Source organism: Odocoileus virginianus, chromosome 30, assembly GCF_023699985.2.
Source record: "Odocoileus virginianus isolate 20LAN1187 ecotype Illinois chromosome 30, Ovbor_1.2, whole genome shotgun sequence".
NCBI classification, from domain to species: Eukaryota; Metazoa; Chordata; class Mammalia; order Artiodactyla; family Cervidae; genus Odocoileus; species Odocoileus virginianus.
Window position 1 is genome coordinate 26660409 of NC_069703.1, and position 22334 is coordinate 26682742.

The 22334-nt window shown below is 39.8% G+C and overlaps 1 protein-coding gene across 4 annotated transcripts in view; it reads left to right on the top strand.

Moving 5' to 3' along the window:
• ACSL3 (acyl-CoA synthetase long chain family member 3) overlaps positions 1-22334 on the top strand; it is a 72716-nt gene that overhangs the window by 44799 nt on the left and 5583 nt on the right. For all 4 annotated transcript variants that reach the window (XM_020900175.2, XM_070458705.1, XM_020900176.2 and 1 more), the window contains 12 exons: positions 4149-4326; positions 5524-5633; positions 6672-6810; positions 8423-8573; positions 10291-10414; positions 10867-10938; positions 12775-12914; positions 14768-14940; positions 16513-16587; positions 17630-17821; positions 19369-19483; positions 20847-21004. In XM_020900175.2, the coding sequence (XP_020755834.1) occupies positions 4149-4326; positions 5524-5633; positions 6672-6810; positions 8423-8573; positions 10291-10414; positions 10867-10938; positions 12775-12914; positions 14768-14940; positions 16513-16587; positions 17630-17821; positions 19369-19483; positions 20847-21004 (1627 nt within the window). The remainder of the gene's footprint in view (positions 1-4148; positions 4327-5523; positions 5634-6671; positions 6811-8422; positions 8574-10290; positions 10415-10866; positions 10939-12774; positions 12915-14767; positions 14941-16512; positions 16588-17629; positions 17822-19368; positions 19484-20846; positions 21005-22334) is intronic.

The window sequence follows — 22334 nt, forward strand, 5'->3', positions numbered from 1 at the left end:
GGAGGAGAGGTAGAAGACTTCGAGGCCCAGAGTGAACTGAAATTGTTTTGCTGCACCAGTTCTTTCCACACATTTAGCAAATAATTGCTGGGTGCCCGCTGGGTGCTAACAGTGGCCTAGGTACTGGGAGATACTACTGTCTGCTAAAGTTAAACAAGTGCCTGTGGGAGCAAGACAGACAGGTTACTCTTCACTGGATCCTACGTTTGTATGGGAGGAAGAGAGATGAGGAGTAAGGTAACGGACTTAATTGTAGAGAAATAAAGCTTAATTGTAGAGAATCAAAGCTTGATTGGAGATGAGGGGTAGCCTCTCCGAGTCAGTCATGGCCTGGTGGAGGCCTGAAGGATGCGGAGGAGCCAGCGTTGTGGAGATTGGTAGGAACCCTCTCTGCAGTGGGGCAGGACGGTGCAGTGGCTGTGAAGTAGGAATGAACCCAGCTGGGCGAAGCATGAGGGTGCAGAGTTCATAATGGCACTCAGACCGGAGACTGAGTGCCTCCTTAAATTTTGTGTCCTAAGCACCTGACTTGCCTCATCCTGGTTCCCGCACTGCCTGTTTGAAGGACAGAAAGGACAAAGTTGTATGTATAGTCAGTGAGTCAGGACAGAGGGTTTGAGATGGGCCCAGAGACACTGCCAGAGTCTAGGGCCGTTAGGACTTTGTAAGGTGAGAGTGTGGGGTTTTGGATTCCATTCCTGCTGGAAAGGCAGAACACTTGCAGGGCAGGACGTGGATTTATGTTTTTAAAAACTCACTACTGTAGGGAGAAGGGGCTAAAGAGGAATAAGAGTGGAAGTTGGCCAGTCAGCATTTATTAGTCAGGAGAGATGGGCTAGGATGATAGGGTAAGATGGAGGAAGTGACTGTTTCGAGGGGAGTATCAGTTAAAGTCATCCTTAGTTGAATAATCAAGTGAAAAAGTAGGTTGAATATCCAAGTACGCATCAGGACTAGAGATGGCAATTTAGGAAGCTCTTCAAAGTCCTAGTGAGTTGGACTTTGTTCAGGAACACTTCAGCCACTGTCATATCCTGGGGACTGCAGATGGTGTGTGTACATGTACGGTATTGAACTTGGTGGTAGGAAAGCAAAGGAGATTCTGTTTAATTTCTAATTTTTCAGTGGAGTGTGAGATAGTGTCATCAGGTGGAAGTGGAGAAGGGAGAGAGAAAGAGAGGAGGACATTTGAGTAGAGAGGTTTCAGACAGGGTGAGAATATGAATATGCCAGGAAAGTGCAATAGGATTGCTGGATGGTGAGATCTGTGATCCTGGATTTAAAAGTTTGGTATTCTTCAGCAGTGCTCAGCAGTATAGGCAGGGAATAGAATAATTTAATCTCCAGGTTGGACTAACCATAGGGACTAAGTTAGGATCAGAAGCCTTTTCTAGCAGAAATTAGGTAAAATTACGTGTAGGGAGAGTCCCTTAAGTATAATCTTTATGGGAAAAATCACTCCTAGAAAATTCAGTGGTCTAAAGAATTAAATTCAGAATTCCCTTACACTTGAATTAAACTTTTAGCTTGATTTCTTCCCAGCATCTTTTGAGTTTATATATTTGGGTTATATATCTAGTGCTTTTTCAGAGCACATATATTCTCTGAAACATGAAACTCATTTAGATTCTAGAATCTAGGAGGTAGCTCATAGGCTTATCTTTGGAGTGTGAAATTCTGAAAAATTGTATCCAGTTCCTACACGTTTTTGCCAATTCTCCTCTGCCTTCTCACCCCCACAGAGCTCCTTCTGAAGTCATTGGAGCTCCTTGTGCTGAGCATTTTGTGGCGGGGTGGTGGGGGGTGCAGTGAGAGTTTGGGACTACTAAAGTTAAACAAATTACTAAAGTTAATTTCAGTTGCCTTAACCATCAAGTTCAGTTCAGTCGCTCAGTCGTGTCTGACTCTGCACCCCCATGGACTGCAGCACGCCAGGCCTCCCTGTCCATCACCACCTCCCGGAGTTTACTCAAACTCATGTCCATCGCCTCAGTGATGCCATCCAACCATCTCATCCTCTGTCGTCCCCTTCTCCTCCTGCCCTCAGTCTTTCCCAGCATGAGGGTCTTTTCCAGTGAGTCAGTTCTTCGCATCAGGTGGCCAAAGTATTGGAGTTTCAGCTTCAGCATCAGTCCTTCCAATGAACACCCAGGATTGATGATCTCTAGGATGGACTGGTTGGATCTCCTTCAGTCCAAGGGATTCTCAAGAGTCTTCTCCAACACCACAGTTCAAAGGCATCAATTCTTCGGCACTCAGCTTTCTTCACAGTCCAACTCTCACATCCATACATGACTGCTGGAAAACAATAGCTTTGACTACACGGACCTTTGTTGGTAAAGTAATGTCTCTGCTTTTTAATATATTGTCTAGGTTGGTCATAGCTTTTCTTCCAAGGAGCAGGCTTTTAATTTCTTTTAATTTCGTGGCTGCAGTCACCATCTGCAGTGATTTTGGAGCCCCCCAAAATAGTCTCTCACTGTTTCCATTGTTTCCCCATCTATTTGCCATGAAGTGATGGGACTAGATGCCATGATCTTAGCTTTTTGAATGTTGAGTTTTAAGGCAACTTTTCACTCTCCTCTTTCACTTTCATCAAGAGGCTCTTTAGTTCCTCTTTGCTTTCTGCCATAAGGGTGGTGTCATCTGCGTATCTGAGGTTATTGATATTTCTCCCGGCCATCTTGATTCCAGCTTGTGCTTTCATCCAGCATGGCATTTCGCATGATGTACTCTGCATATAAGTTTAAATAGGCAGGGTGACGATATACAGCCTTGATGTACTCCTTTCCCAATTAAAACCAGTCTGTTGTTCCATGTCCAGTTTTAACTGTTGCTTCTTGACCTGTGTACAGATTTCTCAGAGGAGGCAGGTCAGGTGGTCTGGTATTCCCACCTCTTGAAGAATTTTTCACAGTTTGCTGTGATTCACACAGTCAAAGGCTTTGGCACAGTCAAAGCAGAAGTAGATATTTTTCTGCCATGGACTGTACAGTCCATGGAATTCTCCAGGCCAGTATTCTGGAGTGGTTAGCCTTTACCTTCTCCAGGGGATCTTCCCAGCCCAAGGATCAAACCCAGGTCTTCGCATTGCAGGTGAATTCTTTACCAGCTGAGCCACAAGGGAAGCTCCTTATCCATCAAAGTAAGAATTTATTTCTTAAGTCCAACTTGGACTTGGACACCAGAGGGCAGTATTTAACTGTTTTTCCATTTTAATCTTCATTCAACGTGCTTATTTCTATTATCGAAATGTGTTTTTGAAAATGAATATGGTTAGATGGTTTTAAGGTGTGTGAGACATATGTTAATGACACAGGCATATTTGGGAACTGTCCATATATTTTTGCAGCAAGAGTAGCTTTCTGTCTAATCCGTGTAAAATTAGGGATTTATGGTTTGATCTAGGTTGGAGAAAATTCCTAAAGACACTTGAAAGGGGATTGCTACTAAGGTAAGACTTGATGTTACCTGCACAAATGAAATGTTGAAAGCCCTGCTGAGGCAGTGAGCATTCTACGGAGGGACTTTGCTGACTAGTGTAGCTACCCCCCCACCTGGTTGTATCAGTGAAGACTGTCTATCAGTACTTTGCATATCCAGAGTTAGGTACAGCAGTTCAAATTGAATGGCCATAAACATTTCTGTTAGCTTGGGTCTGGCCAGTGTCTGTTTGTGAATTATATTGTACTATCTGATATTGAAATCCAATAATTCTTAAGTAGTAAAAATTTGTAAAAGCTTGGTATCAGTATTGCTTGATACTAGACTAAATTATAAACCAACACCCACATTGTTTAAGTAAATGAAGTCTATAAATGAAATACTAATATATGTGCCTTTGGCCAGAAAGTTGACATTTAAGATCCCATTAAACCTTGAATTTTTTTTTAAAAGAAAAACAATTGCCCAAATGATAAAAATTTAGCAGAAGATTTGAGTTGTCATAGAAGATATCTCAAAATAGCTAATTTTCAAAGTAGAGTTTTCCATTGAAACTCGCTTTCTAGCTTTTTGTTAGAACAAAATAGTTTATATACAAACATAATTTTCTCTTGAAATTTGGAACACATCCTGGCGTCCTTCTAGAAATTAACATTTTGATGATTGAAAGCTCTTTGTGTGTGCTTTTTTGTTTGTTTTATCAGGTTATTCTTGGAAGCTATAATTGGCTCTCCTACGAAGATGTCTTTGTGAGAGCCTTTAATTTTGGAAACGGCTTACAGATACTGGGTCAGAAGCCCAAGACCAACATCGCCATCTTCTGTGAAACCAGAGCTGAGTGGATGGTCGCTGCACAGGCCTGCTTCATGTATAATTTTCAGCGTACGTGGGCTTCCTTACCTTCTCGGAGCAGGGACCTAGTGTGGGAGAGATGATACTAACTTTTTATGATGAGTATTTCCTCCCGAGATAAAATTCTGATGTTAATTTTCACCTTTGTTACAACTTAAGACATACTGGTCTATTTTGGCAAAGGAACCAGTTGTGGAACAAGTTACCCATGTAGTGAGAGGACTTGCGTCTATTCTGAGGGGACTTTCTGGGTCTGGAGAACTAAATCCACACCTGTGGGTCATTGCTCTCTACCCCTTCACAGAATTGTCCTTTAAAGTTGGTGTCATCTTGTTAGGCCATTGCTACAGTTGGCAGCTGGCCTCTGAAACACTTCCAATACTCAAACCTAGCTGCTGTTAAACGATAGAGAATTTTTATGTTGTATCACTAGAACGCGACTTGTGGAAGTTGTGATGCCTGTGAGGTAGTCTGAGAAGTTTTGTTCAGAGGTTATGGTGTCAGTTGTGGTATTAAACATGGACATTGTTTTATACTTCAGATGAAATGGAAAAAATAATTTTAATCATCAAATTTCTTGTTGTAAATGCCTCCACTGTATTTTGTTTTTAAACTGGTGTACCTTTTTGTTTTCACAGGTTTAGGTTTACAATGTGTTTCTTTTAAGAAGCTTTAGTTATCTCTTAAAGTGACTTTGTTTAACTTTTTTGAGTTAGGTGGAAAGCATATAAAAGTCCTCCTCATTATTATTTAATATTGACATTTCTAAGACTGTTTTTCTTAAAATTTTTCTACTTTAGAATAAGTAGTATTACCACTCATTAGTGCTATTTTCTTAAGAAATAATGTCTTAAATATGACAGTGTGTTATTTTATTGGTATATTTTTTATATTTTACTGTCAAATAGTTAACATCTATGACTTCAACATTTTAGAAGTCAAATATAATTCCTTTCAATATCACAGTTTCAGAGTAGCATCTATAGGTAAAAGAAAACAAATTTTAAAATGTTGAAATTTTGTAGGGGAATTAGAGAAGAGTGAGTAGGTATCATGTTAATTAATATATTAAAATAATTTAGAATAACAGCACAATTAGATCACAAATTATGGATCTAACATTTTAGGGTTTAGATGTTCCGTCAGTGGTCAGAGGCTTTATTTAACTGCACTTCATACTTCTATGAAATGTCCAAGTATTTGACTTGCCCTTTCTTTTCCCTGTAGTTGTTACGCTGTATGCTACTCTAGGGGGTCCAGCAATTGTTCATGGATTAAATGAAACAGAGGTGACCAACATCATTACTAGTAAAGAACTCTTGCAGACAAAGTTGAAGGTGAGAACTAGTTTTCTAATAACTGTCTGATGAATTTTCAGTGTCATGAGTTCATTATTAAACTTAGTTCTTTTATGAGCTTTAAAATCTTTAATATCTCTATAAATTTGGGGGAATATCATAATTTAGTCTCCTTTGGAAAAGAAAAAGTAGATTTTATAGATGTTATATGTCCATGTGGAAGGTGGAGGGATGACAGCTTTTTTCCTTGTGCTCATCTATTTTCAAGTCTATTTTCAAGAAATTTGTAATTTTAAGGGTTATTTTTATTTAAACCAGTAATTGACTTCTGAAGCATTGAGTATAAGTTTCAGAACTTCTTAAAGGGAAGTTAACAACTTTATGAAACTGGGAGAAAGGAATTTTAGTCTTTGAACTCTCTGTGCAAACACTAATACCTGACCTTTTTTTATTTTTTTGGAAACAAGCTTATAAGAGCATTCCCTTCCTCTCTCCCCATACCTTTATTTGCCTTAAAAGCATGGGGAACATTTGGCTACCTTGTAGTTCAGGCAATATGTGTTTATGTGCCCATTTTTGCAAGGAATTAACTTTATTGATTAAAATTATACCAAAGAACAGGTATACACAGTAAATCTAATGTTATAAAACAGTAACTTACATTTCAAACTGATAGTTGTCCATGTGATGAAAGGGGTAGTCATGTCAGTACACTCCACCCTTGCTTTTTTGAGGCAAGAAATGAACAATTTGAAACATGGTAAACTACTGTTCTTGTGCCCTGGATTATTTGCCAAGCTCGTTAATACAGAATAATGAAGAATATGCTTTCCAGGTGGCATAGTGGTAAAGCCTCCACCTGCCAATGCAGGAGAGGCGGGTTGGGTTCCTGAATTGAGAAGATCCCCTGGAGTAGGAAATGACAACCCACTCTAGTATTCTTGCCGGGATAATCCCATGGACAGAGGAGCCTGGTGGGCTGTAGTCTATGGGGTTGCAGAGTCGGACACAACTGAGCATGCACACACGTTCACTCATATTCAGAGAAAAATGCAGTGAATCCTTGTGTTTTTCCAGGACATCGTTTCTCTGGTCCCTCGCCTGCGGCACATCATCACTGTGGATGGAAAGCCGACGACCTGGTCTGAGTTCCCCAAGGGCGTCATCGTGCATACTATGGCGGCTGTGCAGGCTCTGGGAGCCAAGGCCAGCGTGGGTATGTGGCGGTTCCCCGCTTGTGTCTGTTCTGCAGTGACCATGTTCTCTAGACGTGATCCAGGTATCTGATTCTGAAGTTAGATCAGGTGACAAACTGGTTTTCTAGATCATCCCTTGGGAAGAAAGAAAGGTCACCCTAAGTATACTATCATCTACCCTTTTAAAAAAAAACTTAAGGAAAAATACAAACAGTCATTTATGAAGGTTCTAAAAGTAGTATTTATTTGAAATTAATTTAAAATACTTTTTACATGATACAGTTTTTCCTGTTCTCGTTTAGATGGTTTAAAGTTAGTTTTAGTAATAACGTCATTAAACTTGTAGGATTTCACAAAAACTGTTAGGATGGTGGGACTGTACTTCACTCAGCTTCAAAACGGGGTTATGCTGAGGTTAATTTTGTGCATGTTGCATTGAGGTGCTCGTGGGACATTCAAATACAGCTTTGTAGTGGGCAGTAGCGTGTACAAGTCTAATATGCTGGAGTTAAGTTTGGAGTTAAAAGATTTAGAAGCTGAGAACAGGTTTTAATTAAAGCCAAGGGAGTAGGTGACACCCACAGAGAGAGGTACCTCCAAAGGCCACCACGAATTGGCCGGAGAAGAAGGAAGAAGACAGGTGGTGTGTGGTTCATGGGGGCTGAGTGGAAGGAGCCTCTCAGAGGGCGGGAGTCTTTCATAGGACCAGGTGCGCTGGAGGAGCCCAGGGATGCAGGGACTGCAAAAGTGCCATTGGACTTCTTAGTCAGAGTCGCTTCAGAGAACAGTTTCTAGAAAGTGGTGGCAGTGGAGAATGGTACCATGGGACAGAGGAGTGAATGGCAGGTTAGGAAGCAAGGACTTGAGTAGTAACAGTTGTCAAGAAATATATCTTGACAGGTGCGAGAGCAAGGGTGCACTTGGGAACCAGTTTAAAATGTTTTCCCTATTTACTGAAGAAGACCAGGTTTAGGGTAGTTCCGAGATTATTTCAGGCAGAGGAGTGGTGCTGTCCATGACCTCCTTCTCTTTGTCTTTCTGCTGTGTCACCTGTCGGGGATGTTGGCTGCTGTTCCTGGTCTTGTGCCAGCGGGGGAGAATTCTGAGTATAGCCATGTTAGCTTCACAGTGTGAAGTAGAGAACAGTTTTAGCAAATGCCTAGGTACCCTAGTCTAACCACCCTTATTTCTTAGTCGAGTCACTGGCATAGCCTTTTGTCTCTCTGCCTCTTGTTTCCTTTTTAAGTTAGGTAGCCACACAGTAGCTAGTATGGTCCTTGTTGTGGACAAGTTCCTGTTCACAATGATGTTGCTTTCCACGCAGTGTGAAATCCAGAGTTGCGGGCATGACCTTGGAGACTCCGCCCGATGGGGTCCTGGCAGCTACTTCACTTTCGTTTCCTGCCACTTTTCCTACCATTTTCTCACCTGGTCTTGCTTTATTTTTTTCGTAGCTCTTAAAATTATAGATTTGTATACCTCTGTCCAAGTAGGCTATGTCTTATGTGCAGGGGCTTGATCTATTTTATCGACTTTTGTGTGAGTACAATTAACAGTTGTTAACAAATGATTATGAAAAGATTGGTGATATAGCTAAATTTCTCAGGAGTATGTGTGTCTTCTCTAATACAGAAAACAAACCCCTTAGCAAACCAGCGCCCTCAGATATCGCAGTAATCATGTACACAAGTGGATCCACAGGAATTCCAAAGGGGGTCATGATCTCTCATAGTAACATTATTGCTGGTATAACTGGGATGGCGGAAAGGATTCCAGAACTCGGGTATGTTATTATTTACATTAATTATTTACATTAATGTCATTTCTTAGTATATGATCAAATTAGTCCTTCAGAGTCTGTTTACAGTTAGGCATTTCTTCAGAAAAGACATAAAAATTACAAAATAATTATAGTTGTGAGGTTTAAAATATATTTTGTAGGTATCATTGTTAATATTTACTTTTTACTTTAAAAGTGCAAACTTGACCTGATTTAATGGTGATTGCAGCTGTGAAATTAAAAGACGCTTACTCCTTGGAAGGGAAGCTGTGACCAACCTAGACAGCATATTAAAAAGCAGAGACATTACTTTGTCAACAAAGGTCTGTCTAGTCAAGGCTATGGTTTTCCCAGTAGTCATGTATGGATGTGAGAGTTGGACTATAAAGAAAGCTGAGCACTGAAGAATTGATGCTTCTGAACTGTGGTGTTGGGGAACTCTTGAGAGTCCCTTGGACTGCAAGGAGATCCAACCAGTCCATCCTAAGGGAGATCAGTCCTGGGTGTTCATTGGAAGGGCTGATGCTGAAGCTGAAACTCCAATACTTTGGCCACCTGATGCGAAAGAGCTGACTCACTGGAAAAGACCCAGATGCTGGGAAAGATTGAGGGCAGGAGGAGAAGGGGATGACAGTATGAGTTGGTTGGATGGCATCACTGACTCAATGGACATGGCTTTGGGTAGACTCTGGGAGTTGGTAATGGACAGGGAGGCCTGGCATGCTGCGGTTCATGGTGTCGCAGGGAGTCAGACATGACTGAGTGACTGAGCTGAACTGAAATATTTTAACCAGTTCGTATTGTTACTGTCATAGTCATTTTTATACCTCAGTATTATAATTCAAGTGAACAAATAATATATCCACTCAGTATTTATTGAGCTTCTGCATTCAGTCTGATTTTTCCTTCTAAGGCACAGTCGAGTGGTAGCAGCAGGGAGTGGGTCTCCTGGAGCGGGAGGAGCTCAGTGAGGAAGCCAGACAGGAGGGAGTTTGAGGGAAGTGAGGGTGACATTCCCGGAGATGGAGCCAGTGTTGTGATGACTGATCTTGTACAGTGGCTGGATATTTTTGTTGCCTTTATGTGTAGCAATTATAAATACGTACATGTTACTGTGGAATTGAATTTGGGGATGCAGATAGAAATCTCTTATGTATGCATAACTTTCAGGAAAAAAGTTAAGAGCAACTGGTTCCTTCTGGGAAGTTGCCCTTCATATTTTGAGAGTGGGAGCAGTTCTTGAAATAATATGTGCGTGTATACATATACATTTTATTATATAATGTATAATTTAACTTTCAGAACAAGAATCTTCCTGAGATTGCTGGCAGGCAGTTGTGGATTCTGTTTGAACTGTCCTTTCTGATAGCCCATTAGTTGCCAAGTCCCTCTGGGGGGGATTTCTCCTGTGTTCAGAACCCCTCATGCGGTTACCCCCCCGAGTCCTGATCTCTTCTGCTCCAGAGCTTTGCTTCTGCAGTGCTCAGTTGGGGAGCACCTTCCGGGAGGACGGGAAACGGAGCCACTTCCGTGTGTCTGCCTCCTCAGCTTCCAATGGAGCTGTGCTGCAGTTCTTTTCCCCTGGCACTCCCAGGGTCTGTCATACGCACACATGGAGCCCAGAGGGACCTTCCAGTGCCTTTTAAAGCTTGCTCCCACTGGAGTCACTTTTCACGGAAACAGCACCTGACTTGCTTCTTGCATCTTCCTTTTCTTCTAGGGAGAAAGATGTTTACATCGGATATTTGCCTCTGGCCCACGTCTTAGAATTAAGTGCTGAGCTTGTCTGTCTCTCCCATGGATGCCGCATCGGCTACTCTTCACCACAGACTTTAGCAGATCAGGTAACGGAACTTCTGTGATTTGAGATACTAAGAAACCATAATTATTTTTAACACAATTTTCACTCAGTATGACAGTATACTATAAGGATAACAGTTAATCATTTCAAAAGAACTTGCCTTTATAGGTCTGTTTAGAATATGAGTGGATCAAAATGGGCTTCCCTTGTGGCTCAGCTGGTAAAGAATCCGCCTGTAATGCGGGAGACCTGGGTTCGATGCCTGAGTTGGGAAGATTCCCTGAAGACGGGAAAGGCTACCCACTCCACTATTCTGGCCTGGAGAATTCCATGGACTGTATAGCCCATGGGGTTGCAAAGAGTTGGACCCGACTGAGTGACTTTCACGTCACGTCACAGATTAAAATTATAAAATTTTGTAATATGTTTTTTAAGCGTTTGATTGAATTTTTTAAATGATGATCACTTTATGTAAACCTATTTTTCTCTCTGTAGTCTTCAAAAATAAAAAAAGGAAGCAAAGGAGATACATCCATGTTGAAACCAACACTGATGGCAGCTGTCCCGGTAAGAACTGACCATTAATCAATATTGAGTGCTAAAAAAAAAAAGCATCTGCAGAATGTAACTGCTAGTGGAAAAGACATTGCTGACAAGGTAGTTTATGTAGGATTTACTCTTTATTTGTTATCTGTAGTACCTTGAGCTCTGAAGCATTTATTCGGTTATGTTTTATCTTTTCCATCTGGTTTATTAAGCGATCAGCATAATGGTAGTTTCAGCTTCCGTATGATATTATCACCTCCTTCCCCTAAAGAGCTTCTTGCTCAAATCGGTTTGTGGTATCTGCTTGCTGTTAGTAGAGACCTGAAGCCCAGCAGGAGATAGGAGGAAAGGTTGGAGATCATCTCCTCCTGAGCAAATCACACCTCCCGAGTCTCTTAGGGAGAGTCTGGCCTGGACACCAGAGAAAAGTGACAGAGAAGTTGGTGCCACTTTGAACTGCCTGAGAAGCACTGTGATGGTCAGATGGTAGAGAGTCTGCCTGCCATGCGGGAGACCTGGCTTCTGTCCTTGGTCTGGGAGGATCCCCTGGAGAAGGAAATGACAGCCCACTCCAGTACTCTTGCCTGGAGAATCCCATGGATGGAGGAGCCTGGCAGGCTGCAGTCCCTGAGGTTCAGAGGGTTGGGTACAGCTGGATGACTGACACTGAAGCACTGTGCCCCTTAATTTAGTGTCAGGCATAGGGCGGGACCTGGGGGTAAGACCAGTAGAAAGGGGGCGGCAGTGATTTTCTGTGCCCCTAGTGTACATTTTATGAGACTTTCTGATTTTGTTTGAATTTTAACTGGATACCGAGTGTTCCAGATGGCTCAGCGGGTAAAGAATCCTCCTGCCGGTGCAAGAGACCCTGGAGACACTGGTTTTATCCCTGGGTTAGAAAGATCCCCTGGAGAGGAAAATGGCAGCCCACTCCAGTATTCTTGCCTGGAGAATCCCATGGACAGAGGAGCCTGGCAGGCTACAGTCCAGAGGGTTGCAAAGAGTCAGACACGACTGAATACTGCGCACACCAAATATTCACGTTCGAGCATTATTATGTAGTTTTTCCAAAGTCAAATATAAACGATCAGTAGTTTTGGAGTTTCTGTAGGTATGTAGTTTCCTTAATAATATCTTTCTTTAAATTTTTAATTCATATAAATAATAAATATAGTATAAAATTGTGGAGAGAAACTATTTCAAGTTAATAAAGTGTGTGTCATAGTAATAGCAGTAGCAAGCAGAATGCAGTGCAGGCAAGGAATTTTTTTCCTGGGTGCAGCATTAAAAATCAAGACAAGCAAGCAAAATAACCCCATGGTTTTTGTGAGCAAAGAATGTAGCACTTCATATCTTCATAAGATAAAGTTATGAGAATTTAAAAAGCCATTTCATATAGATGTTCATTTATTTAGTGAGTTTAGTTTTTAGCTCAGAATAAGTAAGATTACTTGGAGAAGAAAAGGGCAACCCACTCTAGTATTCTTGCCCGGAGAGTCCCATGGTCAGAGGAGCCTGGAAGGTTGCAGTCCATGGGGTTGCAAAGAACTGGACACAGCTGAGCACACACACACAAGTAAGATAAATAAACAAAGCAGTGTAAGAATCAGTGATGGCATGTTACTGCCCTAAGGTTTCTAATATCTCCCTCTTTACTATTGCTGAATATCTATTAAAAATTACTTTTACAGAAATCTCATTTTTAAACAAAATGTGGCTCTATTTTAAAAGTTTATTTTTGACAGAATGTCTCTTCTAAAATGTCTCTATTAATGGAAATAGTAATCTGATGTTAGGCTTTTAAATAAGGTAGCCGAGAGCATTATTGACTGTATTAAGTCATTTGTATATTTTTAGGAAATCATGGATCGAATCTACAAAAATGTCATGAATAAAGTGAATGAAATGAGCAGTTTTCAACGCAATCTGTTTATTCTGGCCTATAATTACAAAATGGAACAGATTTCAAAAGGGCACAGTACTCCGCTGTGTGATAGGTGCGTAAAGGCTCTCCCTCTCCTTCATAATTTGATCATTTGTTCACATTAATTATCTTAAGGGACTCTAAAAATTCCGTCTCGCATAAGACTATGAGCAGTTAAAGAAGCTTTCGGTGTTATTTGAAAAAAATTGTCACCAAAAATTTTATTGTACTGTTAGTGTGTTTATTATCTTTGATGGCCACTTACATGACTTTAATTATTTTGAGAAGTAGTTTCTCTTTGCTTTTAAATTTATTTCGATATGAATATAAAATGGCAACCAGATATTAAACATTTTGTGACTTATTCCACCCCTCCCCCCATGGCACTAATAGAATAAGTATATTTAACTGTAAAGTAGTTGAGAAATTAGACAATAACAGTATGACATTCAAATTACTTTTTATGGGGATATTAATATAGTTTTCAAATGTGTCACATTTAAAGCTTTATTATAATTTTTTCCTGCATTTTACTAATCTCTCCAGTGAGATACATAACTGCTTTGTGAACCTATTTAATATATATTTATATATACACATATGTTATATGTATGTATAAAATGCATGTATTTATACACACACATATAATATCTTTTTATATATACACACATGTTTATATGCACACACACATATATATATATACTTTTTTTGTAGCTCAGACGGTAAAGAATCTGTCTGCAATGCAGGGGGGTTCGATCTCTGGGTCAGGAAGATCCTCTGGAGAAGGGAATGGCAATCCACTCCAATATTCTTGCCTGGAGAATCCCATGGACAGAGGAGCCTGGCGGGCTCATTGGGTTGCAAAGAGTCAGACACGACTAAGTGACTAGCACTACTATATATACACACATATATATTTATATATACACATATATATTAGATATATTTATACACACACATATTTTAAATTGTTGACTTTGGTCTTTGCCTTTTTCAAAGTTATTAAAATACAGAACAAAACCCTTCCCCTCATCAAGGTAGTAAGCAGTCTTTTTATTTTGTGTATTTTCAGAAGCATTTCAATTAGATATTGGAATCGTTTCCTTTTTAAATTTACCAGATACTTTGAATTAGTGAAATTCTATAGAGCTAAATTGCTATTTACAGATAATGTATACATTTCTAGTGAAATAAGCTAAAGCAAAAAAAAAGTTTGCTTTTAATAATAAACATGAAGATACAGTAAAGTTATTCAGTATTAATATGTATTATATAATGATATAAAACTAATTATTCTGGCCATAAGCAAAGGGTTTCTGTTACTATACAAAATTAAACCTGGCAATTTTGAATTCTAATATTTCTTACAGTTCTTAAGAGAAAATCACATTTTCTTGGGTAGAATAAACTTGGTTGGATAGACATTTAGATTTAATTAGTGGGTCAAGAGAATCTCTTAAATTGGCTTTGTGACTTTGGATAGGTCATTTGGTCTCAACATCTCATAGGCATATCTTATTGTGTTGCACTTTGCTTTATTGTATTTCACAAGTAACTGTGATTTTGTTTTTAAACAAATGGAAAGTTTGTGGCAACCTTTTATTGTCAGATGGTTAGCATTTTGCTAGGAATAAAGTATTTCTTAATTAAGGTATGCCTTGCTGTTTACATATAATGCTGTTGCACTCTTAATAGACCACAGTATAGTATAAACATAATTTTTGTATGTACCAAGATACCAAAAATTGAAGTGACTTGCTTTATTGATATAGTCTCTCTATTGTTATGGTCTGGAACTGAACCCTAAATTATCTTCGAGGTGTTCCTATATATCAAAATTGGGAGATTAGTCTAAATGATTTGGAAAATCCTGTTCAGCTTTAAAAATCGGTGATTGGATTTTTTTTTTTTTTTTTTTTTTTTTAGCTTTATTTTCCGGAAAGTTCGAGGCTTGCTAGGTGGAAATATTCGACTTCTGTTGTGTGGAGGTGCTCCACTTTCTGCAACCACACAGCGATTCATGAACATCTGTTTTTGCTGTCCTGTTGGTCAGGGGTATGGACTCACTGAATCTTGTGGGGCTGGAACAATTACAGAAGGTTAGTTGTGTCTGCAGAGTGGTGTCTACAACAGAGGCTAGGGTACAACTCCTGGCCCTTTTGGTATGGTTGTTTTTTGCAAATATATAGAAAATCGGTTAAAATATTTGTGTAAATCTCAAGTACTGTGATTGTTGAAATCAGTTTTCAGAATGTATTAGGTATGTCACTAGTTCATCTAGAGGAGTTTTTCATGTTAAACTGATAGATAGTATTAAAAACTACTTTGCATTCTAGAAAAGAAGTTATAGTAACAAGCATTAGCTGTATTGTATACATATATGATCTTATATCAGTTATTAAATTTCTTTTTATGTAGAAAAATTAGTGTGTTTGTTTAGTTGTTTAGGTTTATTAAGGGTCAAATTCAGAAATGTTTATTGAGGTGAGTGGTCTGTGTTAAAATAAGTGCAGTGAGAAACTAGAGAATCTAATCTCGGTCTGGAGAATCTAATTCCCAGAGTTTATCATGGCGACGAGCTTAGGTGACTGGTCCATTACCCACGTGGTGCACAGGTGACTGTCTAGTGCCTGTGTGCCCTTTTATAGAGGACAGTTACTTTGTTCTCCAGTCCACGAAAAAACTGTACTTCTCCTTTGTTTTCTCTAGATATTTGTAGACACTAAACCATATTCATTTTCCTTTCTTTGCCCTAAGTGATTTTGTGTACCATTCTTATGCGAGGCTTATCCTGCACTACTTCCATATTTTCCAGTTTTCCGTTGTGTTCTCTATCATTTTCATATTTTTGGAAGCTGCTTATAACTCTTGTTTTGCAGAAAATACACAAGCATTCTTAAAAACAAGCACGTTCCGTTCCCAAGGAACCTTAATTTCTTCAATTTTTAAGGTTTCCATTGGTTGCACTATTAAGCAGTGATGGTTTATGTTGTAAATAAATCTGTAAAGTATCATGTATCAACCTTTTATTTCTGATATTTGAATGGTCCTTGAAAAGGAAGCCTAATGCAGTAGTAACTCATAATACTGGTGAATTCTTGCCCCAGATCTTTGAAAGTGAACACTCTGAACCTCCAGCCTGGCCTCTGAACTCTTACTGTATGAGTTTAAATAGGGTGTGGTAGCATAAGCTGGTGCAAGGGGAGCTTCAGAGGTCTCACTTGGAAGACTGGAGAGGTCATTTGTCCTGCAGAGCTGTGTTAAGTTGAGTAAGAAAGTGGAATAGCTGTAAACCATCGTGCTCCTTCATCCTTTAAAACAGGGAAGACAGAGTCATGAACCAAGCAGCTACTTAGTGGGTGTAAGAAAATGTGATGGCATGGAGTCTGGGAAAACTGGAGCAGGCCTGTCCTGTCTGTTAGGGGCTGTCCCTGCTGCTGTGCTGGAAACGTGGGCCCACGGTTCTTGGAGGTTCTGTACCCTTCTGTGAAGTGTCTTGTTTATGAGCACTTCAGATTAAAGAAAGAAAACCCCTCAGTGTGGGCTGCGTCTGCTTGTAAAGGTTCTCTGGGGATATCTAAGCTGTGGGATAAATCTTTGTAATTAAAAAAAAAAAGTGAATCTGTTTATTAACTACCATAATCAAATGCTTTTTTTCCTTTACATCTTAGTGTGGGACTACAATACTGGCAGAGTGGGAGCACCATTAGTTTGCTGTGAAATCAAATTAAAGAACTGGGAGGAAGGTAATAACCTGTTTTAACCACAGAGCATTAATTTGTATAGTATTAGAATTTTACTTCCTTTTCTTCCTTATTTCAGAATATAAAATCACCCATAAGTACTTACTTTTGTCCTTTATAAATAGAAATATGTTTATCTAGAGCTATGAGTGAATTTATTTTGACTTGTTTCAGAGATGATTTTGAAGAATTGGTTTTTTTGCTTGTTTTATTACATAAATGCAAGTAAGAATTATGGGGAAAAGTTGAAGATGTATTAAATGAATAATGTCCATAAATTGCAAATGATCGTATTTTATAGAAACAAAATCACAAAATTCATTCTATGAAACAGAAGATTTTTACCTATTCTTTTCTTTTTTCTTTCTCTGAAGGCTTCAACCCAAAATTATCAGAAGGGAATTTTTACTATAATTACATAAAAATCTCTTGCTCATTCCATTTAAATACTAGTCATTTTTAAAATGCTGGATCCTATTAACATGTGCATATTTTCTGGTTTGTTTGGATGCACTTTTCTTTTATACAAAGAGATTCTAAGCCTTGGGTGTCACTTTTCAGCTGTCTTTTAGCAAAACTAGTGAAAATGTTTCATAAACTTGGAACCATTCTGAAGTTATCTGTAAGGAATAAATCCTCTAGATATATGCTAGTTTGACTTTATACTGAGATTGATTCTCAAAATGCACAATTTAACACTTTTATCAGTTAATTAGTATGATATTTAAGCATCTCTACAGAATCCTTAAAGGAACTGACCTGCAGTATATATGTAACTGTTTTATACACTAGATGTTAGGTTTTTGAGTTTATTTTTTTTTCCTTCGGAATAGTAGTTTGAAAGTAGAAGTGCTTATGGTTAAACAACTGAAAATTTGTAGCTAGATTTAATGATGAATTTTGTTCGTAGTGTCTGCCTTACTTTGGGAAACCCTAATTGGATCAAAACCAGATGTCCCTATTTAGAAACTAGCAGTTTCAAATATTCACCTGGTGTGTGAGGGATAAAACTATTCAATTAACTCTAAATTATTCTGTTTATTAGGTGGATACTTTAATACCGATAAACCACATCCCAGGGGTGAGATTCTTATTGGTGGCCAAAATGTGACAATGGGGTACTACAAAAATGAAGCGAAAACAAAAGCTGATTTTTTTGAAGATGAAAACGGACAGAGGTGGCTCTGTACTGGAGACATTGGGGAGTTTGACCCTGATGGTTGTTTGAAGATCATTGGTGAGCCAGCTGATTACTGTTTTTCTTTAAGTAGATGTTCCTGTAGTGTCTTTTCAAAAAAGATATTGTGTATTTAGAGAAGTTGTTTAATAGTGTAAGAATTCATCTTTCTGTAACGTTGGTATGGTCTCTGTATCAGGTCAGCAATATAAAAATGCACAATAGGGACTGTATGGAATTACAAGGCTCGACATGCTGTGAGGCCTTAGGGTCTGTTCAGAAGTGGTATTTTTAATTACTATGAGATAACCCTTAAAGAGTCCAGTTCTTAGTAGGCAGTATTCATTTTTGCGTGCTGTGCTTGGTCACTCAGTCATGTCCAACTCTTTGCGACTCCATGGTCTGTAGCCCGCCAGGCTCCTCTGTCCGTGGGGATTCTCCAGGCAAGAACACTGGAGTGGGTTGCCATGCCCTCCTCCAGGGGCTCTTCTCAATGTAGGAATCGAACTGGGGTCTCCTGCCTTGCAGGCGGATTCTTTACCAGCCGAGCTGCCTGGGAAGCCGCCATGTTTGTATGTAGAGGTTATCGGGCAGGACTCTTGCCTGTGTGAAGCATTTCCTTCCCTTGCCATTGAGCCCTAAGGAATGCCTGGCAGCTCAGTACCAGGACCGACAGGTGAAAAACGCGTCCTCCTGCTTCTCCTCTTGGGTTCTTTGTCCCAGTTAATGGCACTTCTATCCCAGTCATGCCAGCTAGACACTGGCAGGAGATGACAGCCCCTGCAGCCAGCTCCCCATGGTCAGTCTCTATCCCACTGCTTTACCTTATAAAATACGCCTATCGTTCTGTCTCTCTCTCCCTGTTTCTGTGATTTTAGGTCAGGTCTGCACCTTTTGCTACCGTGTTGCAGGAAATGCCTTTCTGTTGTAGTGCCTGCTCCTGCTGAGTGCACCCTCTCGTGGCCGCCACGTGGTTACTAAACCCCTGTCTCACTGACTGCTTTCCTGCCGGGAGCCTTTGAGTGGCTCCCAGAGGGTGGCCCCGCTCACCCGTCTGCCCCCGTCTCCTTTGTGCAGACCGGCCCAGCTCTGTTCTTGGCCAGTGCCGTTCCACTTGGCTGCTGCTCAGTCTTCTCTGAAGACTCAGTTCAGGCCTCACGTGCAGGAATTCTTCCCAAATCAGCAAGTTGGAGAGTCTGAACGCTTAGCACTACCATGTTGTACTGAAGTAATACGGTTTTTCATCCTGCTTCTCTTTAGATAGAATGTGAGCTTTCACATGGCACTTGAGTATATATTCTTGACCTTTCTGGTATTAATGTGTCCCGGGGACATAATCTGTTGAGCAGAACATACCCAAAGCCCTGAGGATTAGGTCCCTTAAGAAGCTAAGTTTTTAAAAGAAATGTATTCAGTGGTACAGAAATAAGGGCCTCTTTTTATTATGTGTTTTAAATTTCAGCCTAACTCTTATAAGGAACTTAACTGATCGCAGATTACTTAGGGGATGACCAGTATTTGTGGGGAATGGCCAATATTTGTTTGTATTAAAGGTGTGTTAATACTATCTTCCAATGTGCCCCGCTCCTGGTCCTGTTTCTGCACAGATCGTAAGAAGGACCTTGTAAAACTACAGGCAGGAGAATATGTTTCTCTTGGGAAGGTGGAGGCTGCTTTGAAGAATCTCCCACTAATAGACAACATTTGTGCATATGCAAACAGGTAAGAACATAGAATTTATGCTGCTTAAAACATTTGGTAATGTGGCTGGCCCTTCCTTTCTCTGCTGGCCTTCTTTGTAAAATTATACCGAGACCTCTTCTCATCAGCCACTGGCTGATTCTTGCCTTGTGATGCTCCTGTCCATATCGTCCTCTGTCTGATTTGTGTTTTGTATCTCGGTGCAGAGTCCCTTGTGATAGGAAGGTGAAGAAAATAAACCCTCCTTCCCGCTGCTTTGGTTCTCCGAGCTACTTGTCCTTCTACACAAGGAGGCTTCCCGCAACCAGTCTAGAGGAGAGGGGAGTAAAGAAGGAAATTGGTCAGCCAACAGTGCTCTGCTCACTTCTTACTGCCCCTTCTCAATTCGAGCCTGCCTGGGGTCCCAGGAACCCCAAAGGAGGGCTTTCTTTCCCCCTTAAGCTAGGTTAAGCTGTGTCTTAACACATAGCGTCTCTCGCCCATGATGATTCAGAGGCAGCTGGGAAGGAGAGTTTAAAGTTAAAATCCCAGAAATGCACTCTTGGGAAATGTGTTGGAATTTCAGATTGACACGCTGTTCACATTTTTCCGTAACACTACTGTATGTGGCGATCATTCCCCAGTGGTAGTGATAGGATGTTTTGTGGCCAGCCTGGAAGACTTACTGCCACAGTTAACATAATACTTATGAAAAAATAAAATCTGATATTAGTAGAACCAATTTAGAAATAGACTTTGAGGTACAGCCCATTTTAGAGATTTACCATATTGATTTATAAATGATTCTGCCCTCTGTTAGTCGTGGAGTGTTTTTTTAGTGATGCTAACAGTTCTGGGTTTTCTGGTGTGATATTAACCAGAAACATCTTTCTTCTGATGAGGCTGTCGTTTCTTCAGGTGACTGCTTTCTGTGGGTGTGCTCAGAGTTCCTCCGGAATACAAATTCTCATGATAACAAAAGAGTAAATATATATAATCACATTACTTGGACTTGTTGCCAGATTTTTTTAGAAAAAGCTTCTTACTTTCATTAGCTTTTATTTTTGTTTAGTCTATTGATGTGAATTACTAACTTTTTAAAGATAAATTTTCTAATTTCTTTTAAAAGGATGATTCATAATAGTTATTATATGCATAGTTGAAACTCATCATGAAATGTCAGATTAAGGTTTATTTAGCAATGAATTTCTGCCAAAGCATCAGAACGTGTTATGAATCAGACAGTTAAAGCGGCTGTTGCATGAAATAAGTGTGGCAATTATGCCTTATGTGTGTTCTTTAAACTGGTAGAGAGTTGGCTACTAAATTTCAGTGTGATCAGTAACCACAGTTAACATGGTGTGCCATTTAGTGCCCTAACTAAGGTACCCCTTATGTATTTCAGTTATCATTCTTATGTCATTGGATTTGTTGTGCCAAATCAAAAGGAACTGACTGAACTAGCACGAAAGAAAGGACTTACTGGGACTTGGGAGGAGTTGTGTAACAGTAGTGAAATGGAAAATGAGGTACTTAAAGTGCTTTCTGAAGCTGCTATTTCAGGTGAGTGAGAGTGTTAACTGGTTCTGGGAACTGAGATGGGAAGAGAATACTTAAACTTGTTTTTGTTACAAGGGCTTAGGTTACATTTCCTGCTCAGAAACCAATCATATTTTCCTACCATTAGTCAGGAGAAGAACATGCTTGTCACCCCCGTTCAAGCCCCTCTGGGGACACACAAGGCCACCACGCCCGCCACTGATGTACACGTATCAGAATGTTCTCTTCTCACAGCTTCTGTTTTCCGGGTTGGCCCTTCCTCCACTCTGCTCTGCTGTTTCCAAGGCCCTGCTGGGCTTCCCAGATATACCCCAGCCCGCAGCGAGCCATCCAAGACTCTTTCTACACTGCTAGTGTGGTGGTGGTTGGCTGTACTCACATGTCCTCTCCCCCTTTTGTATGTGTGTGTGTGTATTGTGGAGTGGGTACCGAGAGACGTAGTTTGATATTCTTGGTTTAATAAAGCCAGCTATACTCTCTGGGGCATCAGTGTTAAGTAAAATATAAGTGTGCATTTTTATTCTCCTTAGATATGTCATTTAAGATTATGAGAAATGTAAATCTCATTTAATCAGATGAAATTATTCTGACCCTTTATTTCAGCAGTAATTATGTTTTGTAGCGTGTCAGTCTGAATATAATTTCCAGCTTTTCTAGGTAACTCAAAATCTTTGCGTTGATGCTGACTTAAGTTTAGGTTTCTAATTAAAGTTAGAAACCTATATTGTTTCTCAGTAAGGTGGAATACTGAAACAAGCATAATTTAAAATTTATATACTTTATAAAATTCATTTTTTAAAAATATGTGTTAACAGACATATAATTTACACACCAAACAACTCAACCATTTAGTCTACAATAGTTTTTTAGTATGTTGGCAGAATTGTACACATTGCCGTATCAGCTTCAGGTTGTTACCACCTCATTGTCTTTGTCGTCACCTCAAAAAAGAGACACTGTGTCCGTCAGTAGGCACTCCTAATCACACCTCAGACCTCTTAGTCCTGGGAAGCCACTGATCTTTCTGGTTCTATAGATTTGCCTGTTCTAGAGATTTTATATGAGTCGAACCATATAGTATATGAGTTTTTGTGACTGGTTTGTTTCACTTAGCATGTAATGTTCAGCTCTATATTTTTGTCGTAGTGTGTATCAACACTTCATTTCCTTTTATTGCCAAATAATATTTTGTTATCCATTCATCAGTTAACACCTAGGTCGTTTCTACTTTTGGCTATAAATGATATGTTGCTGTGAACATTTGTACACAAGTTTTTGTGTGGGTATGCTTACTTATTTCTTTTGGTAGACACCTGAGTAGAATTGATGGGCC